Source organism: Stegodyphus dumicola, chromosome 3 (genome assembly GCF_044657685.1).
Source record: "Stegodyphus dumicola isolate Sdum_Otavi_A_Nest chromosome 3, ASM4465768v1".
Taxonomy (NCBI): Eukaryota; Metazoa; Arthropoda; class Arachnida; order Araneae; family Eresidae; genus Stegodyphus; species Stegodyphus dumicola.
The window spans coordinates 244,261,857-244,284,431 of record NC_140770.1 but is presented as its reverse complement, the minus strand read 5'-3'; the positions used below and the strand labels follow the sequence as shown (position 1 = coordinate 244,284,431).

The following is a 22,575-nucleotide window of genomic DNA, read 5'->3' as shown; positions in this document are numbered from 1 at the left end:
AATTGAAAGACGTCTCGTTTAATGTAATTTTGTTCCGTATCATTAAATTTATAAATAGTCTTTTTTTTTCAAAATGGCCTTTTTAACATATTTTATTGCTATTTTATTTGACACAATAAGAATTAACGACTTGTCACGTTTCAACTAAAATCTATATTAAAGGATAGTTACTAATCTTTTCTAAACTGACTCTAACGAGCACATATCCTTGCTCCAGCGTTTCTACCATTCTTAAAAGCATCTGAATAATGTCTTTCTTCATATGCATTTTAGACGAGCCACCGTGCTGTCTTGGACAGCTTATATTATTGAAAAACTGTATTCCATCTTTACAAAAAAATAGCCAATTATCACAAAGTAAGAGATATGATTAGTAAATTTATTGTGACATTACAGGCATCCTTTTCTGCAGCTGTTTTATACTGTTGTGATAGCAGCTATTTTACATAAAACATTATCTCATTCCACTTATATTCTAACACGATAACGCCCAATTTCTGTATTTCAAGTTTTGTTATGAGAGATGATATTTCCGCTAAACTTTCGAACATTTCTGAATTTCTTGATGTAATCACGCGAAAATCGGGATCGTGCCCCTACTGAATTTAAAATTAACACACACCACTCTACAAACTTTGACATACTTTGCATACTTTGACATTTCCATATCATTTTCTCTAGTAACTTGAAATATGAATTGAAAGAATAATTTTTGTAAGAAGCTGTTAGTAGGGAGTGAATTTAAAACACATTCATGATGTACGAACAATGAATATTCTTTTTCTCAATGTTCTAGGTTTATTCAATGACTTAACATATGAACCGTTTTTTAAAAAATAATATTCTAATGTTTCGTTATTAGTAATGACCGCAGCTATGTCTGTTTTGGGACTAAAAATGACCCTTTTTAAATCCTAAAATGCATGAAATACTCAATTTCTTAGATTCTCTAGTTTCATATCAGAAGGGGCTGCTGCATTGCATTAATCACCTGTTATTATTTATTTTTGTACTAGCGGAAGTACCCGATGCCAGTAAGTTAGATTGAGAGTAATGCATCTAACAACAAAGAGAAAGATAGTGCTGTAATCACTCTCTAATAACGATGCAGAAAATACGATTCGTAGTCATACATTTTTCAGTCTGATGCGATATGGAAACCACATAAAAATGTCGATAAAAAAATAAACTAATTCTCTCTCACAATGGCATGCAGTTTTTAATGATTTTCGTCTTTCTAATCAAATGGCCGTAAAAGCTCAAGTTCTATAAAATACCTCACTTTTACTTGTGTTCAATTTTAGTCGATTAAATGTGCAAACACATTGATCATAATTGATCAGAAATCAATAATTCGAACAAACAAACACACAAACAGACCTTCTTCCTAATATATATTCTCTCTTCCAGATTCTTCCTTACATGTATATATATAGATTTTTTAAAACTTACAACTATTTTATTAACAAACTCTACGATTTGAAAGTGAGCAATAGAAACGCTTTTCGAAATAAAGCAATTTTTATCTCCAGCGGGCGAGGCTGTTGCCACTCAAAAACATGAGTGTGAAAATTAATGTTTTCGGAGTTTTTAATTAATATCTTGGCTGATTAAACTCGTACGCAGTCGAAATGGCTTTCCACGAATTTATGTAATCGAGAATAATGTATTTAATGTTTGGCAATGCTATTTTTATTTCATCGTAAAACTCAATTTTTTTTTAATAAACAAACTCTAAGATTTGAAAGCGAGCAGTGGAAACAAATTTCGAAATAAAGCAGATTGTCATCTCCAGCTTGGTGACGATAGCTATGGCAGTGACTGGGTTATTAGCGAACAAACACACAGACTTTCTTTTTTATATATATAGATTTGGTGTTTTCTCATAGATAAAACTATTTATAATAAATTTGAATCTAATTTCTTCGATTTATGACTAACTCAACTTCGATTGCTGCTAATTTTTCTTGAATATTTTTGGTTTAGGATTTCATTTAATGCTAGTCACTGTAATGTAAATTAAATTATTTTAATATGAGTATGAAAAATTCATTATCAATGATCTGCGAATAAAGCCGGATGGAAAGTTACTTAATAATAGGAACATGTTACTAAATTTGAGATCTCTTTGAAAAACCAAAAATCCTTTTGTTAATAATATCATCTATTTAAATCAGGCAAATTAATAGCTGAGCCGAATTTTTGAATTTTCGTAATTATTCAACTTTATAACTTCAGATAATTACATGAGAGATATAAACTAAATTCCATATTTAAGATTCAATATTGGACAGTTTTATAAATGCACGTTTGAAATAAAAAGAATAAATCTGACGGCGTAAGTTTTTGAATGTAAATTGAACTTATATAAAAGCTTTTATGTGAATTCATCACATAATTAAAGAAATAACTTCCTTCATAAGAAACCGGTTAATCTTCATATGATAAGTGATAAGTAACGGAGGACGTGGGCACTGTCCCTTTACCTTAATGGTTAATCAGTACAGTACCACGTCCGCCATTATCCAGAGCCGCCAATGGGGTTCGCTGCCGTCCAACTACCCGGGTCCCAGTGCTTGTTGATATCTGAGAAAAATATAAATACATGGCCATACAGGGGCTTTTTTAACATGCTACTTTTACAATACGTTACGATACTAATGATTCAATTATAATACATTTAAAAACTAATTTTGCAGCATGCACTATATATTACGATACTGATTTATACAATTCATACATTACCAATTATTCATTAGAGTACTAATTATGCAATTTCAATACATTATAATACTAATTAGTATTATAATGTATTGAAACAGTACACACATAGACTTTACAGTGTATGTTACGATGAATAATAGAAACATTACCAATTATACAATTATTATACATTACAATACTAATTACATTATCAATTATACAATTATTATACATTACAATACTAATTACATTACCAATTATACAATTATTATACATTATAATACTATACATTACAATACTAATAATGCAGTGCTACTGCTAGTAATTCTGATAAATATTACACATAGTTATGCAGTAATTCACAAATGTATTCTCAAGCATGTAAGTACATAATCAATCTTCATATGAGCAAAAATGTTTTCACTAAAAATCTGGATTTAAGTATTTGTTTCTGTTATATTCTTTCATGCTTATTTATTCGTAAAATGCAGTGGCAAATAAAGTAAATTACACAGCAGTATCTTTATAAATGCTTCTATAATGCTATTTCCCCTTCAAAGCAACATTTGACTGTGAAGATGATAGTAAAACAATATTCATTTTGCAAAATATAAATGAGGAAGATTTTAAAGTTCTTAACTCTAAACCTTAATTTAGAAACTCGGATATAAAACGAATTGTTAAAATCTTAATAATAAACTAATACTAGTTACTTAGTTTTCTTACAGTAAAATCACAAATCTTTTTCAAGTTTTAGGATCATTTTACATCATTGGTTGGATCTGTTAGTTTACACTGGTGCTTGATTTCCTAATTTCATATCCAAGGAAACACATTACAAGCGGGAAAATTAAAAGAGCCCAACTATATAGTAAAAATTAGACTCTCCAAATGTTCTAAAAATGAAGGCTTAGAAAAACTTCATGGCTATTAACTACTGTGTTATTTCTTTGCAATTTACGTCCCACAAGTGACCGCTTAGATAAGACTCATAAACAGAAATGCAAGTAGGAAAAATTCATCATTAATGATCTGCGAATAAGTCCGGATCTTGAAGCAGAACTGACGTTTCGTTGATTAGTAACGGCTACTGAATGAGCGGGAATCATTTATATACAGAGTGATTTGCTATCAGACCGACAAACATGCAAGGTGTGTAAGAGATAGAGGACGACTCGCAATCACAATAGAATGCAGGGTCGCAAATGCCGTAGTTGTGAACGGTACAAAGAAGCAGGGAAAACGAACAGAAACAGCAACACGTAAATGAGACAGAAAACATTTTATTAAAAGGTTGTACTGCAACAGATGTTCGAAATTACTCCCAGAAGTCGTCAGGCAGGCCTGACAGCAGAGCTGCATGGAATTCCTTACGTTCTGGAAGATTCCTGACATGTAACGTATCCTTCCGGCAGCTACAGATATACGAGCGGCGAGGTCTTCAACTGAAGGAACGGGCGTCTCGTACACCAAACTCTTCATGTGACCCCAGAAGAAGAAGTCCATACATGATAGGCCCGGTGATCTAGAAGGACAATGAACCGGACCACAACCTATCCCTCTCTGTCCAAAGGTTACGTCGAGGTGTCGGTGGGCGTCAGTCGTGTAACGTGAAGGAGCCCCGTCGTGCCGGCACAACGATGGAGGAACATGTGCTGTGTCAAGACGTTCGGGCAAGACCATGTTGCATGAAGATCAGGTATGCCCTACCGTCTAATAATGGACTGGGCATAAGGTATGGTCCAATGAGTTAATCTTCAAGAATGCTGGCCCAAACAGTGATCGAGAAACGCTCTTGAGATGCACATGGTTGCGTACGAAGAGGATTCTCCAAAGCCCACACATGGGCGTTATACTGAATGAAGGCTCCATCATGTGTGAAGTATGCTTCATCCGTCAACAATAAGGACGCAGCAAATGCGCTGCCTGTAACACTGTTGCAGGAACTATGTAACAAACATCCTCCGGAGTGGATAATCCTCAGGATATAATGACTGGGTGCGATAAAGATGGTATGCGCTCATTTGTTTTCCTGCGAGTATCCTTCAGGTAATGGATTGAGACAAACCCACTTGTTGAGCTATCGCTCGAGTACTCGTACTTGGATTGTCTTCTGGCAGACGTCTTCTGTGCATTATACCGCCTCCTCATTGTCAGGTGTCCTTGTCGTTTGCTGTTGATTCATTGTAGCTCTCGTTAAACAACGAATCTCACGTAACCTTCTATTCACACTTGCGAAGGCCTTGTGATGCGGAGCATGCCTGTTCGGGTAACGTTCCTGGTACAACAGCCAAGCGGCATTTTAGCCCGTTACAATCCGCATCTCCATACACGATCAGCATGTCGACCAGTCCATCGTTTGAATACGCGTTCATCCTACTACCTCGGAAAACGGATAACAAATAACGATTTCCAGCAAGATCGCTGTTCACGCAACCGTCCGTTCAACGCCACCTACCCCAAGATTGCCGGGAGGAATCTTTCAGAATGTAAGTAATTTCATGCAGTGCTACTGTCATGCTGGCTGACGATTTTTGGCCATAATTTTGAGCATCTGTTGTAGCACAACTTTTCAATAAAATGTTTCCTGTCCCATTAATGAGATGCTCTTTCTGTTATTTGTCTTTGCCTCTTTGCACCATAGATCGAAACTACGGCATTTGCGACCTTGCATCCCTATGTGATTCTGAGTCGTCTCTGTACTCCCTATGCACCCTGAAAGTTTGTCGGTCTGGTAGCGAATCACCCTGTATAAGTTCTAAGAGTATCCGGGTAAGTAGAGAGTACTTATATCCGCAATTAAAGAAATAGATTTGAAATCAATAAAAATTAAAAAAATAAATCTGAAACTTCCAGCTTTATATCATGCCCAAAGGTGCGTTTTCCTTTCATTTATAGACACATACACTTTTCGAGACATTTGAGCTAACGCCACTTTGGGCTAAAAATACCTAACAGCATATCATTAAAATTTCCGATAGACTTACTCGCGCGCTGCACATAAAAATGTGTTATTCAGTGTTGTCACTGCTCGCTTTGAAATTGTTGAGATTTTTAATCAAAAACTTTATAAAGTTTTACAAAACATGAAATAATCAATGAAATAAATTCCAAGTTCGGGCTTGCAGTTGGCCATGCTCGGGTAGAAGACTATGTTATTCAAAACTTGGACTATAGGTATCGTTTTTTTCGCAATTTGTAACTCTCCAGTCGTGTTATTAAGACCCTGCAAACTGGTAGTTTGATCGCAGGCTAAAGACTAGTTACATGGGTGGTTGTGGGATTTTCGTCATATGTAACTTGATAACGGAAACGTTTTTCTTAGAACATCCTCCTTGAAAACCGTTCTCTTTTGTATGCAGACCTAATGAAGTTTGTCATTTTCAAATAACGTAACCCATAAAAAGTTTTAGAGTCTTTCTGAAATTTGAAACCTACGCGAAGGATTAAATTCGGAAAACATCTGCAAAAATCTGAGTTACCAAAAACGATTACAAAATATTTTAAGAAACATCTCTGAGTTATCTTAATGATCTGAATTTCAGTATCTTTAGAAATTCGTTTACACACATCTATGTGAATGATTAGAGCATAATATGTCTTCTTTTAGGCGATAGAATGAAGAAATGGGGACAATGCAATATAAGAGTGTTATATGTTGGAATAAAATACTAAAGTTTTGACCAAGTAAATAATACTAAAGTTTTCTTAAGACACAATAACACGCCGAACAAATACTAATTCAGAAGTCAAACAACAAAAATCAGCGTTATATTCTGAAAATGTAACGCTGATTTTTGTTGTTTGACTTCTGAACAAGTATATTCTGTTGAAAAGAAATGCAACACATTCTGTGTCAAAATGAAATGTTAATAAATCACAACACATTAATGTCGGGAAGAAAATGCATTTTTACTTAAGTATCATAAACTTTACGATGGTATATATTTATTCATGTTAATTGTGTTTGAAAACTTAGTACATTAAAACGAATTTATTACTAATAAAGACATTGTTCCTTATTTCATAATGATGTTTGGAATAGATAATAAAGTAAACATTTTTGAAGCAAACTGCGCCATTTAGGAACATAAAGAGGCACAAATCATTCAGTATCCCGATGTACACGCAAATATTACAACTGTTTATTAATCTACGATTAAATCAGTAATTACATCAATAAATTTAATGTATTAATAAATAGATAATTAACTTTATATTATATCATATCTCAAATTTGAATAGCCAAGCATTTGTCCCACTATGTACGTTTTCTCAGAATAATTCTCTTTTGATCTAAATTAATAGAAATGTATTGTCTGTGATTATTTTATGTACACTTTAGAAATGAAAGTGAAACCAACATTTTATTAACATATAAAATTGTATATTGAGTTTTACAATTTGAATTTGTGTACTTTGAGTTACAACGCTTTTGTTCTTCTGTGTTTTTAAACGCTAATGCACCATTTACGTAAAATGGAAATAAGCAAAGACTAGTCAACCAGATTATTTTGTAATTTCTATAAATTTTGTCGCAAATTTACTCAGCTTTATTTCGGTTTTTGGCCAATTTGAAAGACTCTTATGATTTTGCATGTTGCATTTTAACAGAGTTTATTTATTAGCCAGTTATCTTACATTATTAGCCTAAAGGGGCAGTTTACCCAGAAGGGCTATAAATATCGTTTTGGGATTTTGCGTTGTTCTCTATAAACGGCAAATCACATTTTAAATTGTTGCCACTAAATATTATCGCCCTGTATTACATTTAAAGAAATCAAATATAAAGAATCTGCATAAATGTATATACGTTTCTCGCACTGTGATAAAACAACGATACCTACAACTCTCAAATTTTGAATAACGTACGTCTCCTCCCGAATATGGGCATCTGGAAGCCCAAATTTAGGATCTGGAATTTGTTTATTATTTATTTTATATTTTGTAAAACGTTTATGAGTTTTTGAATCAGAAACTCAGCGATTTTAAAGCGAGCAATGGCAACACTGTACGAAAAAGAAAACAGTTTTATCTCCAGCTCGCGAGACTGTGTTTCGGAAATTCTAAAGATATGCTCTTTTAAACTTTTTGTTATATTGCTGATGAAATTAATTTTATGGGTGCGAAGAACATGATATTTAATGAATAAAGCTAACGCACAAAAGGTTAAATTAACGCCTCTTTGGGCCTAATATAAAATCTGAAAGCTTTCAGATATCTTTTTTCATTATTTTCTCTTTTTTATTTCTTTTTCAATTTTTTGTATTATAATTTTGATTTATTAATCACTGAAAAAATAATGTTGCATTACACTGAAGAAAACGATGGTCTTCAAACGAGATTCTCGCATGAAAACCGTGCTGTTCAAGTTTTTCTAATCTTAATTCATAACATATCTCATACATAAACATATTAGAGTGAATTATAAGCCAAGCATAATTAATCAGGTAATCTGATGAAAAGAATAAAGAATACACTAACCTAGTAAGCAAAAAAGTCTACGTTACATTTAGAATTCTAAAGATTTTTAACATAAACTTTTCTCGCAAGGCCTGCTGGGAAAAAAGAAAAGAGACGATTGCAAACGGACGATCGCCAAAGATCACATGATCATTTTGTTTTCAACAATCACTTTTAAAACAAATTTCTTCTTCATTAGCTATCATTTTAAATCATCAGCTTATGAGACATTCAGTAGATGATGTCATTAATAATAGGCATTGTTATAGGTTAGCATTTTGGTGCCGCTCTTATTTTTTGATGAAGAAGGTATGGTTTTTTAGAGCAGCTTGAAGCAGGACTCCATATGACTAAACAGAGCTTTGATGTTAAAAGGGTACCTATCCAATTTTAATTAAACGGGATAAATGCAAAATTTACTTGGAATTTTTTTTTACTTATTACGTGCTCCGCCCTTAGGCATTACACGGAAAGGGTGAGATGCCCCGTGGAGGTTTTTTTAAGGAAAACTGGCACATATCCACGTTACTTATGAGAAAAACCACGAAACGCCGGGACTGAACTATCACTGTTCAGCGGCTTTTACCGCTCGTCCACCGTTGGGTTACTGAGATATTTAATGTGTACATTTTAGGAACGCTTTTTAATGCGGTAGAAGTAGTGGATTCAACCAGTGAGGAAGATGTTCTCTGCTCGTCCCAGCTGAAAACAACGTTGCTTAACTTATTTTATCTGGTTATTTGAGAGCAAACGTTATAGGTCAGCTTCAAATCTGATAGACCATTTTCTTCGTTACCCTCTTCGTCGTCCGTAACACGTCTAGCGCGTTCAAGTGGAACTTCCACAGGACGGCCGTAACGCGCCTCAAGCGTTCTTCAACATTTTAAAACTTTTAAACGTTTAAAACGCTTTCTAAATGTTTACTTGTTTGAATTTTTATTTTTGTTTGTTTTAATACCTCCTAGAGGGTAGCACTAATCAGGTATTCTATTTCTAATTGAATTTGCCCCGGGTTTTATGAATATTCGAACCATTTTACATAAGATACAAGACAGTGATAGCTCCAACGTCTACGCAGCAGAAAAGAGAAAAATTTGATTGTGAATTGGAAAGACAAGAAAGATATACGTTTGATGAGTACAGTCCATAATAACTCGATGATTGATGTTGGAACACGGAAAAGAACTGTAAAAAAGCCAATAATTGTAAAATTTACAACAAAATGGGAGGAGTGGACTGCCTGGATCAGATGTTATCAAATTATCCTGCTATTAGAGATAAGCAGAGAAATTATTATTTTTCCCTTATGCTTTATTTCCTTATAATTGTACTTAACATTCATTGACATTCATCCACTACGAAAGTCATGTATGGAAAGTTATGATGTACAGAGAAAACAACATTACACGCTATGAAAAACAGACGGTTGCTGGGCGGGGGGGGGGATTTTCGCGGACAGGAGAGGACGGCGAAAGGGTTAATCTGACTATTAGCGATGTATGAACAACTGAATTAGATTGCATTCAGTGTTCATAAAATATCCCATTCTACATCCTATATAATGGAAGTGATAAAACGTTTTGTTAATTTTAAATTCATTTATATTCGATAAATACCAATCTTTAGCAAACACCTTACAAAGCTGAGATATTCATAACCAGCACGTGTTCTTTTATTCAGAGCATTTTGGTTAATTAATAACTATTATTGTTATTGATTTAAATGAATTAATTTGTAAAGCAAAAATATTTAGCAACTCAAGTTTTGCACCGCTTTGCGTGAAAGCTACAATATAAATCTACATGAGCACTTATGTTCTGTGTCAAAGTTTCAGTGTATGCTGCACTAAAGGTCACACAATTAGTGTTCTTAAGGGTAATTACTAGCTTTATGGGTATAGAAGATTTCAGAAAACATAATTCGTATATTAACTGATTAAAATTAATTCTTTGGTAATTTATTGAAACTTCCCTTCAGATTATATTCTTAAATAATGGTAAATCAATATTTTATATTATATTATGAGCTGTTAACTTAATTGATACATTACAGCATTAAATATTGGGAAAACATAATTTAAGCAAAGTGTTGCGGCCTAATAATAATTCATGTTTACGGAAAGTTTTGACATTTTAGAATATTAATACTATTACCATCTCAAAAGGGCTATTAGTCTTGAAACACAATTTTGCATGGTATTACTATAAATGCTTCGTTTCACTTTTCATTCCAGTTTGGTGCCATTCGGCAAAATGTAAGATATTTACCTTTCAAATTAAATCAGTCTCTAGTGGATTAACAAACTAAGCTATTTCAAAGCAATAAATGCAGCTCTTGAGAATATTCATTTTTTACTTTTGTATCGGATTGATTTAATTAATAAAATACATTTAATTCACGATCTATCTAATTAAAAATATTCAATAGTTCCATAGAATGACGTTATATATTTTTATCGGTTGTCTCATTTTTTGTACAGAGCATTGGCAACATGGTATGAATTTTACCTCTGCGAAACTATCCAAGGGAATTTCTTAACATATGCTAGTTTTAAATATTTTATAATTTTGCTGCTGAGTGCGAAGAATGTGTTATTTAATAAATAAAGTTAGCACACAAAACGTTGATAATAAAAAGAATAAAAAAAAAGTTTTATATTCCATCTTACTAAAAAACTTATCATTGATATTATGAACAGATAAAATACTGAAAAATGAGAAAAATATTTGCCAACACTGAACATTGCATCTGGAATCATAAACATATCCTTCTGTACTGTTTTAAAATTTGTATAATTTTGCTGTTGAATAGTGTAAGGTGTAAGGGCAAAGAAAATGATACTTAAAACAATAAGCTAAAAAAATTAATGCGGATAGCACATCTTTTTCTTGTATGATCTATTAAATTTACATATTTTTTCTGTATTTATTACATATATTTCTCATTCAATTAATTCAGTTCTCACTTGAGAACAAAACGAAATTTCATAAAAACTCATAATATCTTTCAAAATATTTTCATTAAAAATTGTAAAATACTGAAAAACATACAACACCAAATACATTTAAAACAAATACATTAAAAATGTTTTTTACAATTTAAATTAGAGTTTCTACGCAAAAACATCCATTTCCGTTAGCGGACAACAAGGCCGATTTTTCGGTGCACAAAACAGTCCCACTAGGCAAAAAGACTCTGAAGGTGCAGAAACTGACTTAATTCGCTATTATGATAAGTTTCAAATGTAGACAAATATGGTTTCTATGGTTAAAAAGAAATTAGACTTAGCCGCACTTAAACAACTTTTAAATTGTTGATAATACTACAACTATTGCATGCAGATTAACTAATTGCATAAAAACCTTAACCGAAGATAAGCTACATATTTTAATCACATTTTAAGCAAAAAAAATGCACGATTACCAACATATAAGAATAAGAAACTAAGCTTCCCGAGCCAAGTAAGAGAGTGGGAATATATATATATATATATATATATATATATAAAGATAACTTAAATTTTAAATTATGAAAATTCAACTGTATACAAATAAAATATTCATTATTGTTGCGAATTAATTTGCAATATCATCCAAATTCAGAAAGCATATGTAAATTACGAGCGAGTATCTAAAAATATGAAAAAATATTTAATAATCCAAAAAATTAATCCTAAAAAACTTTTAAGACTAAATTAATTTGCATAAAGTGAATAATTGTTGGGCAGGCAGGAGACAGACCTTCTCAAGGAAAAGTTGCCTCCAAACTTAACTTTTTAATCACTCAACTCGTGTTTCGTCATCCATATTGACATGTGTAAAGAATTATTCAAAACCAAAAGTATTGAATTGCTTAAAAAGGAAATTTAACTATAAAAGAATTTCGAGAAATTTAGTAAGCAAATCGACTAAAAAACAAAATTATTCATTCTATTGCTAAAGTAATTAAGAGTATAAATCCAAAGTAATTTAGAAACCCTTGCCTTCCCTTGCATTATATATATAGATGCCCTTGCATTATATATATAGATATAGGATTGTTGCAGCGGTTGCAACGAAAAACTGATGTGCCTAACTACATGTTATAGAAGTCCCATATACAAAATTTTAACGTTCTATGGCTACTAGTTCTTGAGTTATAGAAGATACATTCATATTTACTGCGGGATACTGCGGGGAAAAAAAAACACAGTTCTACATCTGCTGTTTTACTTGGGCGATTCACGAATTGAAATTGCTTTTTCCATGTCTCGAAAGTCTGACTTAGGATATATATTAGATTTATATATGGCTTTGTTCTAACATAGGAATTTGTATACAAAATCGGACTTTTCCTGAAATAACATACCATTTTTTCCATATTACTATTCCACGACTCAAATTATGCCTAGATGTTAAATATTCTAAATTTAGGTGAGAAATTTGAAAATTTATCTTAACGAATTTTTTTCAGCTTGCGCCAAGAATAATTCACTTGACGAACTTCTCAATTAATAGCAACCTATTTTTCTTTCCTATTTCTTCATTTGTACGATCGGAAAAAGTAATCTTTCATACTTTCAGATAATTTTAACAAAGTTTGTAAACCACATTTTCATTATTATCGCTTATAATACATACGCCAAATTTCAAAACGAGCCAAAATGCAAATTCACGCATATCTTAGTAAATTTTGAATAAAAATATCTAACCTTTTGCATATATGCTGAAAAATACATCTACGTTAAGATGTCGCCATAATTTCATTGGTTAAAATTCAAAATTTTTTTCGAAAAATTTATAAAAATTATTTATAAATACAACTTTTAAAAACAAATTACAAAAATAGACGAATTGTATTAGGAATGAACGTAAATTTCGAAATATGAAAGGAAGAAAAAAGTAAGTTTAATAAAAAAAGAGACATTAATAAATACATATCAAATTCAATTAACATGGAGGAGCTAAAATTTTGCGAGCTAAGTTTTTAAATTCGTGCGAATTTTAAAAAACTTGACAGTTTGGCGGACATTGAGTCGTAGAATCGAAAAATGAAAAAATTGGTATGTCATTTCAGTAAAAGTCCGATTTTGTGTGAAAATATCTATGTGAGAACAAAGCTATATATAAGTCTAATCTGTATCCTATGTCGCGTTTTGAGACATAGAAAGCGCAATTTGAATTTTGTCAATCGGCCCAGTAGAACGGGAGATATAAAACAGCCCCCCCTTTTTTTGGCACAGTGCACGTACAGTCGTCAAGGCAAAATCTCTTTAGAATCCATTTTAAGTCAATTTTGCAGTCCTTTTTTACAAAACCAGTCCTTCATTCTGTTCGCACGTACATATGTCAGACAAAAGCATTGTTCAAATGGTTTCGAGAAAAAACGAAATTGATATTTTCATTCTAATATGATACCCTAAATTCTTCGCGATTACGCTACTTTCTTTACTTCGTGCAAGAAATTAAAAAGACAAAAAAAAATAGTAGTACGAATGATTGCTACAGCAAGCTGGTAGACTCTGAGCTCAGCGAAAACGCAAAAAACATTAACAAAGCCTTTCGGGTGATCGCTAAAATCTGAAATCTTTGTGTTTTTTTTATCTATATATATATATATGTATTAAACATAAATTAAGAAAATAAATTTCTAATAAACCGCTAAATTAGCAATGTTTTAGTTTCTTTTTTAGATATTTACATTTTTCTCTCTTAGCATCTACTACGCATACAAATTTCTCTCTAGTACGTCATGTCTAGACCTACCCGTAAATATGGCTTAGTAACGCTGATTGCATAACTAATTTGGAACTTAAACCAAAACTTTCTCTTAATAAGCTGCCATATTGGATACTGCGCACTTTTCCTTCTAGCTCTCTTGCCATTAAGACGCTGGCTTTCTGCTTTTCTTCCTATCGCAATAGTATCAAAAATACTATTGTTCTTAAATAGGCACGATTAGAGTTCCAAGTGAATTTTAGCCGCAATGTCAAGTGAAATAAAAATGATTATTTAATCAGACCCGGCTGCCAAGTTTGCTGATCATTACGAATTCAACATTTACGTTTTACGTAATTATGTAATTAGCTTTACAACATTTCTACATCATTTTCATTTTACATTCACACTCACACACAGATACACACTCGCACATATATATTTTTTAAATACGTATATACTTTTATGAATATATTTTGTCCTAGCAAATATGTTTCATGTTTTGGTTTTGTACTTAATATACACCTGGATTTCAGCTCAAAATTATAATACCGAATGACATTATTACTGTCAATGATGATATTTCTTACACCTGTTGATGTTATAAAAATTGCAAATTTGAAATTTTTGCGTACGTATATATGTTGTACATACATAAGAGTAATTAAATGTAAACCGTGCATATATATTTTTGTAAATAAATTTTGCAAGGGAGACATTTTTGCATGATCTGCTTGAACAAACGTTTTGCCAGATTTCGTTACTAAATTATAAGAAAAAAATCCAGTGGACTGGCAAAATGATATGCCAACAATGTTTTATGTACGCATGTACATAGAACATTAATGGCACATACGAACTACATCCACAAATATACAGCTTGATGTACTTTTAAAAGAAATAGTCAAATTGTTTCGTTTGATAAACAAATCCATACTCCTGCAAGAGTTATCTGAATGTTTGTCGTCAGAGTGTTCCATAACTGCATTTTTCACGCCATTTTCATCATTAAATCTCTTTTCGCGAGGATCAGATTTCGGTTTCGAGAACAAGTAATATTCACTTGGAGATAAATGTGAGTTGTAAGTGAACAAGCTCCTTAAACTCGCATTGTTGCCTTTGAATTACAGTGAGCCTTTAATTCTTATTGAATAGCTGAGTTAGTTTACAAGGCGGGGTACCCATTTTGTTGAGATTTTGTTTATGTGAAGATCTACATGTAGATAGCACAAAACAGTTAGACGTAATTATGCAGTTCGCTTTCCAACATTCCTACATCATTTTCATTACATTCACACTCACACACACAGCGCACATATACTTCTTGAATGCTTATATACGTTTATGAATATATATTTGTTTTAGCAAAAATTGTTTGATGTTTTGGTTTTGTACTTAATATGCACCCGGATTTCAATACATCAATGCGAGAGCATTGTCCCCGCAGGATGACTTTAAACAAAAAAAAAAAAAAAAAAAAAAAAAATATCTTCTAGAGATTCTCGGCCCATGCGAAATTGTTGTACTCATTCTTTCACATTGGAAGGAGAAGAGTCAGCACACACATTATCCAAGAGTTGTTTTATTTCTTAGAGATTAAGATCGTCTTTAGTCAAAAAACTGATCAGAGGAAACAGTTAAAAAACGCGTGCTGTTGCCCCAACAAAATTTTTAAATTTGTTTACTTAGTACTGCCTTTATGTACATGTAAGCGTAATTTATTGCGAAACATTTTTTGTTATCTAAGACGGAAAATCCTGGACCTACCTACATAATTAAAATGCTGGAACAAAATTTCTAGGGCTGAATAATCACGAAAATCAGAAACGAATCTGAACATTAAAATAAAAGCGAAATTACTAATCTTCTGAATAAAGAAAATTCATAAGAAATAAATTTAATACTTTTAATAACAGAATGAAGCTATTCATTGCAAATTTTTCTCCGTACCTTTAGCAAATGATCCATTCACAAACATACTACATGTATATCGCATAGCAATATGCTCTGATTTAAAAGTAATACTTCTTCATACTGAATTTTAAAAATACTTTCGCTGTTCATTGTTTTAATCTGTCATTGACTAATGGAATTTCGCTCATTTTCTTTGACATCAGGAACTGAGGGAATTAACCCTAAAGTCGTACCATACTTTGCTTTAAAAATCGATAAAGATAGTACCTTTTCAGTTTGAAGGGGGTATGCATTTGAACAAAAAGGATAAATACATTTTATGCTTTATGTTTTTTATATTTAGCAAACGTTATAGCGTTAATTTTTTTCCAGACCATCTGATGAGCCCATCCGTTTTCATAACATTGAACTATAAAACTGTTAATAGAAAAGTTTTGGCAAAATTTCAATTCTTAAAGCTTTAAAGTTGGAAATACAAGAAAAAGGCTAGTTTAAATGGATATTTCTTTATACTGTGGTCTGATAAAATTTCATAGTAACCAATCAGAAATAAATAAAATTCATATTTATATTAATATTAGAATTTTTTAAAGAGATAGTAAGTAACGGCTACCATTAAAAAGCATTTTTCTGAGTAAAGTTTCTTTGTACTATTTTCAGAGCAAGCATGCTTTTATTTAATCTAAACACAATTATGTCAATTACAACAATAACATACTTTTTCTATCATAATTTCTGTCTTGCTTTTGTATTTTATCTGGAGTAAGCGATGTTTAATAATAAAGCTGAAGTACGAAGAACATTGTGTTAGCAGGAGTGAGTCCAGGAGAACTCTTCTAATCGTGATACTCAGCGAAGCATGAAATGCATTAACAAATCTTCTGATCCGACGTTAAAAATCTGAAACCTCTCAGATTTTCTGTCTTTTTTAACATTTAGTTTGAAATTACATTTCTGTACTACAATTAGCTTTAGCCCAAAGCGCGTTAGCTTAGACGGGCTATTAATTTCGTTTTGGCATTTTGCTTTGAAACCTTTAAAAAGCTATATCACTTTACAAATTGTTGCCTTCAAATATTATCTCCTTGTGTTGTATGTAAAGAAATTAAATAATGAAGAATTTGCATAAATGTTTCTATGCTCCAGGCACTGTAAACAACGGTATCTAGAGCCATTAGAGCCATCAATTTTTTAATAGCGTAATCCTCAATCTGAATATGGTCATCTGGAAGCCCTAATTTCGAATTTGAATATCTACTTCATATTTTGTAAAACTTTAACGAATTTTCGATTAACAAACTCAACGATTTCAAAGCGAGCAATGGCAAACTGTACGAAAAAAAACATTTTTTATCTCCAGAGCGCGAGATTGTGTATCGGAAGTTCTTAAATTAATTTATGATATTACTGTTGAATTGACTTTTATGTTTGAAGTGCGAAGTACATGATATTATTACGGATTTCGTATTTAGTTAGCTATTTTTAGTAGAATTATAATTTTAATTGTTTTATATCCCCGTGCAATGCAGCACGAGTCATATTTTTAGCAGAAAGCTACGCCGGGAAAGTAAAAATACAAGAGCACGCGATAGATATATCTTAATTAATATTTAAATTTAAATAAATGTAATTGACCACTGTGTTAGCTGTAACCGTAATTCTACTCTTTTGCTTTCCAGAAACCGCGATAAAACAGAAATTACCAGAACCTTCTCGTGCCCGATTAAAAAGCTCTAAAATTGCCGGAAAGAAACATCTGATTTCAATTGTTTACTTAGTTGTTGTTGATTGTAGCTAATTCGCGGTGAGGTTAATTAGCTTTCCCTGTGCTTTGGTTTGCGTTCTATTTTTCGTTTTAGTAGTTTAAAATATAGCTACTGATTATATTGCGTGATGTTGTACGAATACCTCTGAGGAAAAATTCCAGCAATTTGTTTTTATTTCTTGTGCTAAGAACAAATTTTATAACTTTTTATCGGATCTGTGCGTTTAATCTATAACGAAACCGTACGCACGCAACAATATTTAATAAATAAAGGTAACACAAACACCAAACAAAAACTCGATGAGCGTAATATAAAATCTAAAGACTTTAAGTTTTTTTTTTGTTGTTGTTGTTGTTGTTGTTGTTTATTTAGTTATTTTAGTATTTTTTTTATTAATTAAACTGCAGTTTATAATTCAAATTAACATGAATAAAAACGAGTTCATTTTATTTACTGTACTATTCATTTTTGAAAACTGTCGGGTTTGTTTTCTCCCCTATCTTATATAAGAGCTGACACTCGTTTTCTAAATATATATATACTGAGGATTTAGGGGAGAAACGAACAATGACACCAGACATCCTAGAGCAGAGTGCATTTCTCTCGGTTTAAGGAATTGAAGATGGAGAAACAATTTCTGTTTCTGCTTTATATAGATTATATGCTATTTCGCGAAGTTTTACTAAATAATTTTCTGCCTGGAGTAAGTATAATTTAAGAAAGAAATTCCGCTGCAAATAACTTCAGTTTTTAATAACTTGGGATATAAAACTGCAGTGAGGTTTCCTTGAAAAACCATTCACGATTACAGACACTTTTTTGGAGGCGGCTTCCATAGAGAAATGACATTCAGTAACGATATTTATATATGTATTGAGAACTATTGATTAGTTTTAGAGAGAGTCATCTAATTCACAAAGCACAAATTTGCGATGGTCTATTATATTGCATTATCCGATTAAAGTGAGTGCTGTTATTTGAGCATCTATACACCTCTCCATAGACCCTCTCTCAACGTGGGAGAAGGGTCTCACAATGCATGAGTGAGCTGTCCTGCTTATGCGGATAATTAGGCCGGACATCCCTCCCTCAGCTTTTCGACCTGGTCACTCGCTCTGTCCGTACGTTGAGAGTGGACTGTATAGAGGAAAACAGCTGATTTACAGGACTATAGAACCACCGTTTCTGCGGAGGTCTGTTCAGGAGCGGCAGGGACGCGAGACGGTATTGTCAAGTATGACAAGGACTGTGTGATGGCTAGATTCTTTTTAGATACTCTCCTCCGTTAGAGTATGCAATACTTTATGGCTTTATATTGCCATGTCAGAAGCTATGGTACTCAGCTATTGTCAGGAGCTTGCTGGCTTATTGCGCATCTTTAGACATTTATATTCAAAGTCAAGATTTTTCATTCGGAAAGATTAACATTAGGTCTTTTGCGCTGTACAAAATACCACTGCGTTAAAAATTTCTTAAACATATGAAATACATTTCTTAGATTAATTAATTTAAATAGCAATTAAATTTAGTGCAGTGACATGCTGTACAAGTTTTTTAACATACCTTGAAATCACCAGCACTCCAAAAGCAGGTAAGAACTTCCCGTTTAATATAAATGTGGCGAATATGCAACAGCGTTGGCTAAGATCAGTTCAAATGAATTTTTGTTTTTATTCCAACATCTTCACATGAATTTATATAAATAAAAATATGATTCACGTAAGTTACATGTCGCTGTAAACAAATATGCAGATCTGAAGCTGACCTGACTTATAATTATACTGACTTGGAATAATTTTGCAAATTCATTTTTCCTTTTTTGTTCATTTTAGGTAAGCCTCCCCCCTCTCTGATGTGGTGGAGGGGTCGAAGAATCATTGATGATAGTTATGAAACGCCATCTCTTGGTACAACTCGAAATGAGCTTTACATAGAAAAACTACAGCGTCGGGATTTGATGGCAACTCTGACATGTCAAGCAGCTAATAACAACATCTCACCTCATGTGGAAGCCTCTGTGACACTGGATATCAACTGTAAGTACATTAATTCGCTTCAGTCTTACAGGCGGTTAGTTTTCACAATTTATTACTCTTTGTAAAAGAAAAAATTTGTGATTTATTATTTTAATTTTAATTTTATTTTATTTTATTATTATTATTGTGTGTGTGTGTCTGAAAATTAAGAATGATTTCTTTTAGAAAACCTTTGCTGAATTTGTGCCCATCTTTCCTTCGATCAAGCTTATTTTAGCCAGATAATCCACAATTATAATGCAAAAAAGTATTTATCATATCTGAGCTGATACTCTGTTTAAGTTACCAAAGCTAAGATGAACAGTTATTACGATAATCACTACTATAAGGTATTTTCTCCCTCCTTTCTACATGCCTTCGTTGTGTAATGGTTAACACACTCGGCGCGTATCCAGAGATCCGTAGTTTGAGTCCCAGGGAGGGCACTGCACATTTTTCACGTTTCCTACGCATCAAAGTAACCTAATGACTCTACACTGCATTAACTTAGAAAAGGTGACTTTCGAAGTACAATATTAATTAAAGAGATATCCTGTTTTATAAAACTAAAAGGCAACTTACAATATAAAGTACCGTAAAAATAAACCAAACAAATATATAACATATGATTTTAAGCTTATTAACTTCTGAAAATATATCCTGTTGCTCATACATAAAACAAAATCATGCTTCAAAAACTTTAAGTTAAATAATAGTTAAACAGATACACATGAGCAGAATTCTGTGATTTAAACTGATCGAGGTACAGAAAATGGATTTCTATAATAAATTATTACAATTCAGCTTAAAGGAATTAGTACATTGATATTTTTAGCACAAATTTCACTCATAAGCATTTTAACAAATACACGAATGAAAAACTGTCCATTCACATCGAATTTCTTTTTTAACCTTTCATTATAAATACTTTAGCGTAAATGAAAGCTTAAAACTAGATTGCCAACATTTTATAATAAATTAATTTTATTTCTTTCCGCAATTAGGTAAAAGTAAACAGTTATAAAGTATTTTATAGAGTTACATTTTATACAGTTATAAAATATTTTATAGAGTCAAAATATCATAATACTTTCCCGAAATTTTCTGATAGAAAAAGAATCGAATATTCAGAATAGAAGCATAAAAATAGCTACAGAAAACAATGTACACATCCAATTCTGGAACAAGTTGCTTAGCTGTCAAAGAATTTATCATTATTTGTTTTTATTTTTACTTATTTAGTTAGTTAATTATATATTTATATTATTATTCATAATGAAATATACAGTTTTTGAAAGTGAGAAAACTCTTTAACTCTTGGATTTTTCTTTTTTACTGAACTTTCTTAACCCCCCGAACTGAGTTTCTTCGGATGATCGCAACATTGGTCTAATCATACCATAATGTTGGTAGCGAAACACTTGTACCTTATTTAAGTATAGGTACCTAAAATGTTCTCTTGAAAAACTGAGTGATTTGTGGAACACGTAGCTAAATGGCATCTAATTATGCATTCCATTACAAGATCTACATATCCTTAACTATTAACAAACGGTCTAAGATTAATCAATTTTGTATCGAGAAGAAACATTCATGCCAATAATAAATCAATAATAGTTGACAAGCGTTACTCTAAATATATGTTAAACTTATATATTTACCGAAGATAATACAAATATTGTTAACACTTAGCATGTTTCAACAAAATGTATTTTAAGTGCATCCTTTTGCCTTTTCATTATCAGGAAAACGTATTTTTCCTTTCGCAAGTTAGATGCTATAATTATTTAGCATCAGAAACATAACTTTTTCAATAAACTTTGAGATTTACGAAATCTAAAACAACTTTTCTCCAGTCATTTTGTCAAAATTTGAGAATTGTTTTTTTTTCAAATTTAAACTTGCATGGAGGCAAATAAGAATAACCCAGTTTAAATAATTTATTTTCATGTCAACATTAAAAATACTATTTCAAATTTTATGAGCTAAACAGTTTCCCTAAGACTCAGTTTGGATGACAAGAGAAATCTTAAGCATTATTTATCGCCCGATATTATCATAACTAAAGATTTCTCTAAAAATAACTTATCATAACTGAAAAAGAAATAAAATATGTTAATAGAGCATTAATACATGCATGCTGTGTTAGTTTTGCATTGTATTTAAACTTTCTCCGCATAAATTAATTAACCTGAATCCATATCTTCTCAGTTAAAAAAATAAAGAAAGAAATAAACCTAAAAATAAGTGTTTAAAATTTACTTCGTAATTTTTAATGCAGATATTTTGACTTTTTATGTATTTTTGCCTTGTCGCAAAGTGAGAAATGAATTAATTGAATGAGAAGTACTCAATTGTCTGTGAAAAATTGTTTCTTTTTAGTTTTGTTTGCTTAATTTCTTTTATACATCGTTCTAGCTTTATTTATAGTATTTGAATAGAACATGTTGCAACGATTAGATAATTCTTTAAATAATATAAATTTTGTGCATTTTAAGTTATAATATGAACGAAATATAATACTGTTAAGTGAACCTAGCGCCAGAATGTCGCTATGATAAACAAATAGAGGGAATTTTAAAGAATGCATTTATTCTGTTGTGGCTTATGCGCTGTCGGCGAACTAGATTTAATTCATTAGAGATAAATTTCTCATTCAATCAATTCAGTTCTCACTTCACATCAAATCAAAAATACATAAAACTCAGAACATCTTCATTAAAAATTGTAAGATACAGAAAAACATAAAACGCTAAATACAGTTAAGCTAGTTAAAAAATTTCGTACAAGTTTACTGTTGGTTCTCACTCGGCAAAAAGACACTGAAGGTGCAAAAACTGGCTTAATTTACTGTTCTACTAAGATTCTTCAAATGCAAATAAATGGGAGCTACGTTAGGCTTAATACTTCTTAAACAACTTTTAAATTCTTGATGATTCTGTAACAATTGCTTGCAGATTAACTAAAGGCATAAAAAAATCTTAACCGGAACCTGAACAACATAATTCATTAGCTTTC

General features: G+C 31.8%; 1 protein-coding gene across 1 annotated transcript in view; it reads left to right on the top strand.

The window, feature by feature from the left end:
• LOC118181355 (kin of IRRE-like protein 3) overlaps positions 1 to 22,575 on the top strand; it is an 832,813-nt gene that overhangs the window by 562,811 nt on the left and 247,427 nt on the right. Inside the window, exon 4 of the mRNA XM_085813987.1 lies at positions 19,375 to 19,578. Coding sequence (XP_085670113.1) covers positions 19,375 to 19,578 — 204 coding nt within the window. The remainder of the gene's footprint in view (positions 1 to 19,374; positions 19,579 to 22,575) is intronic.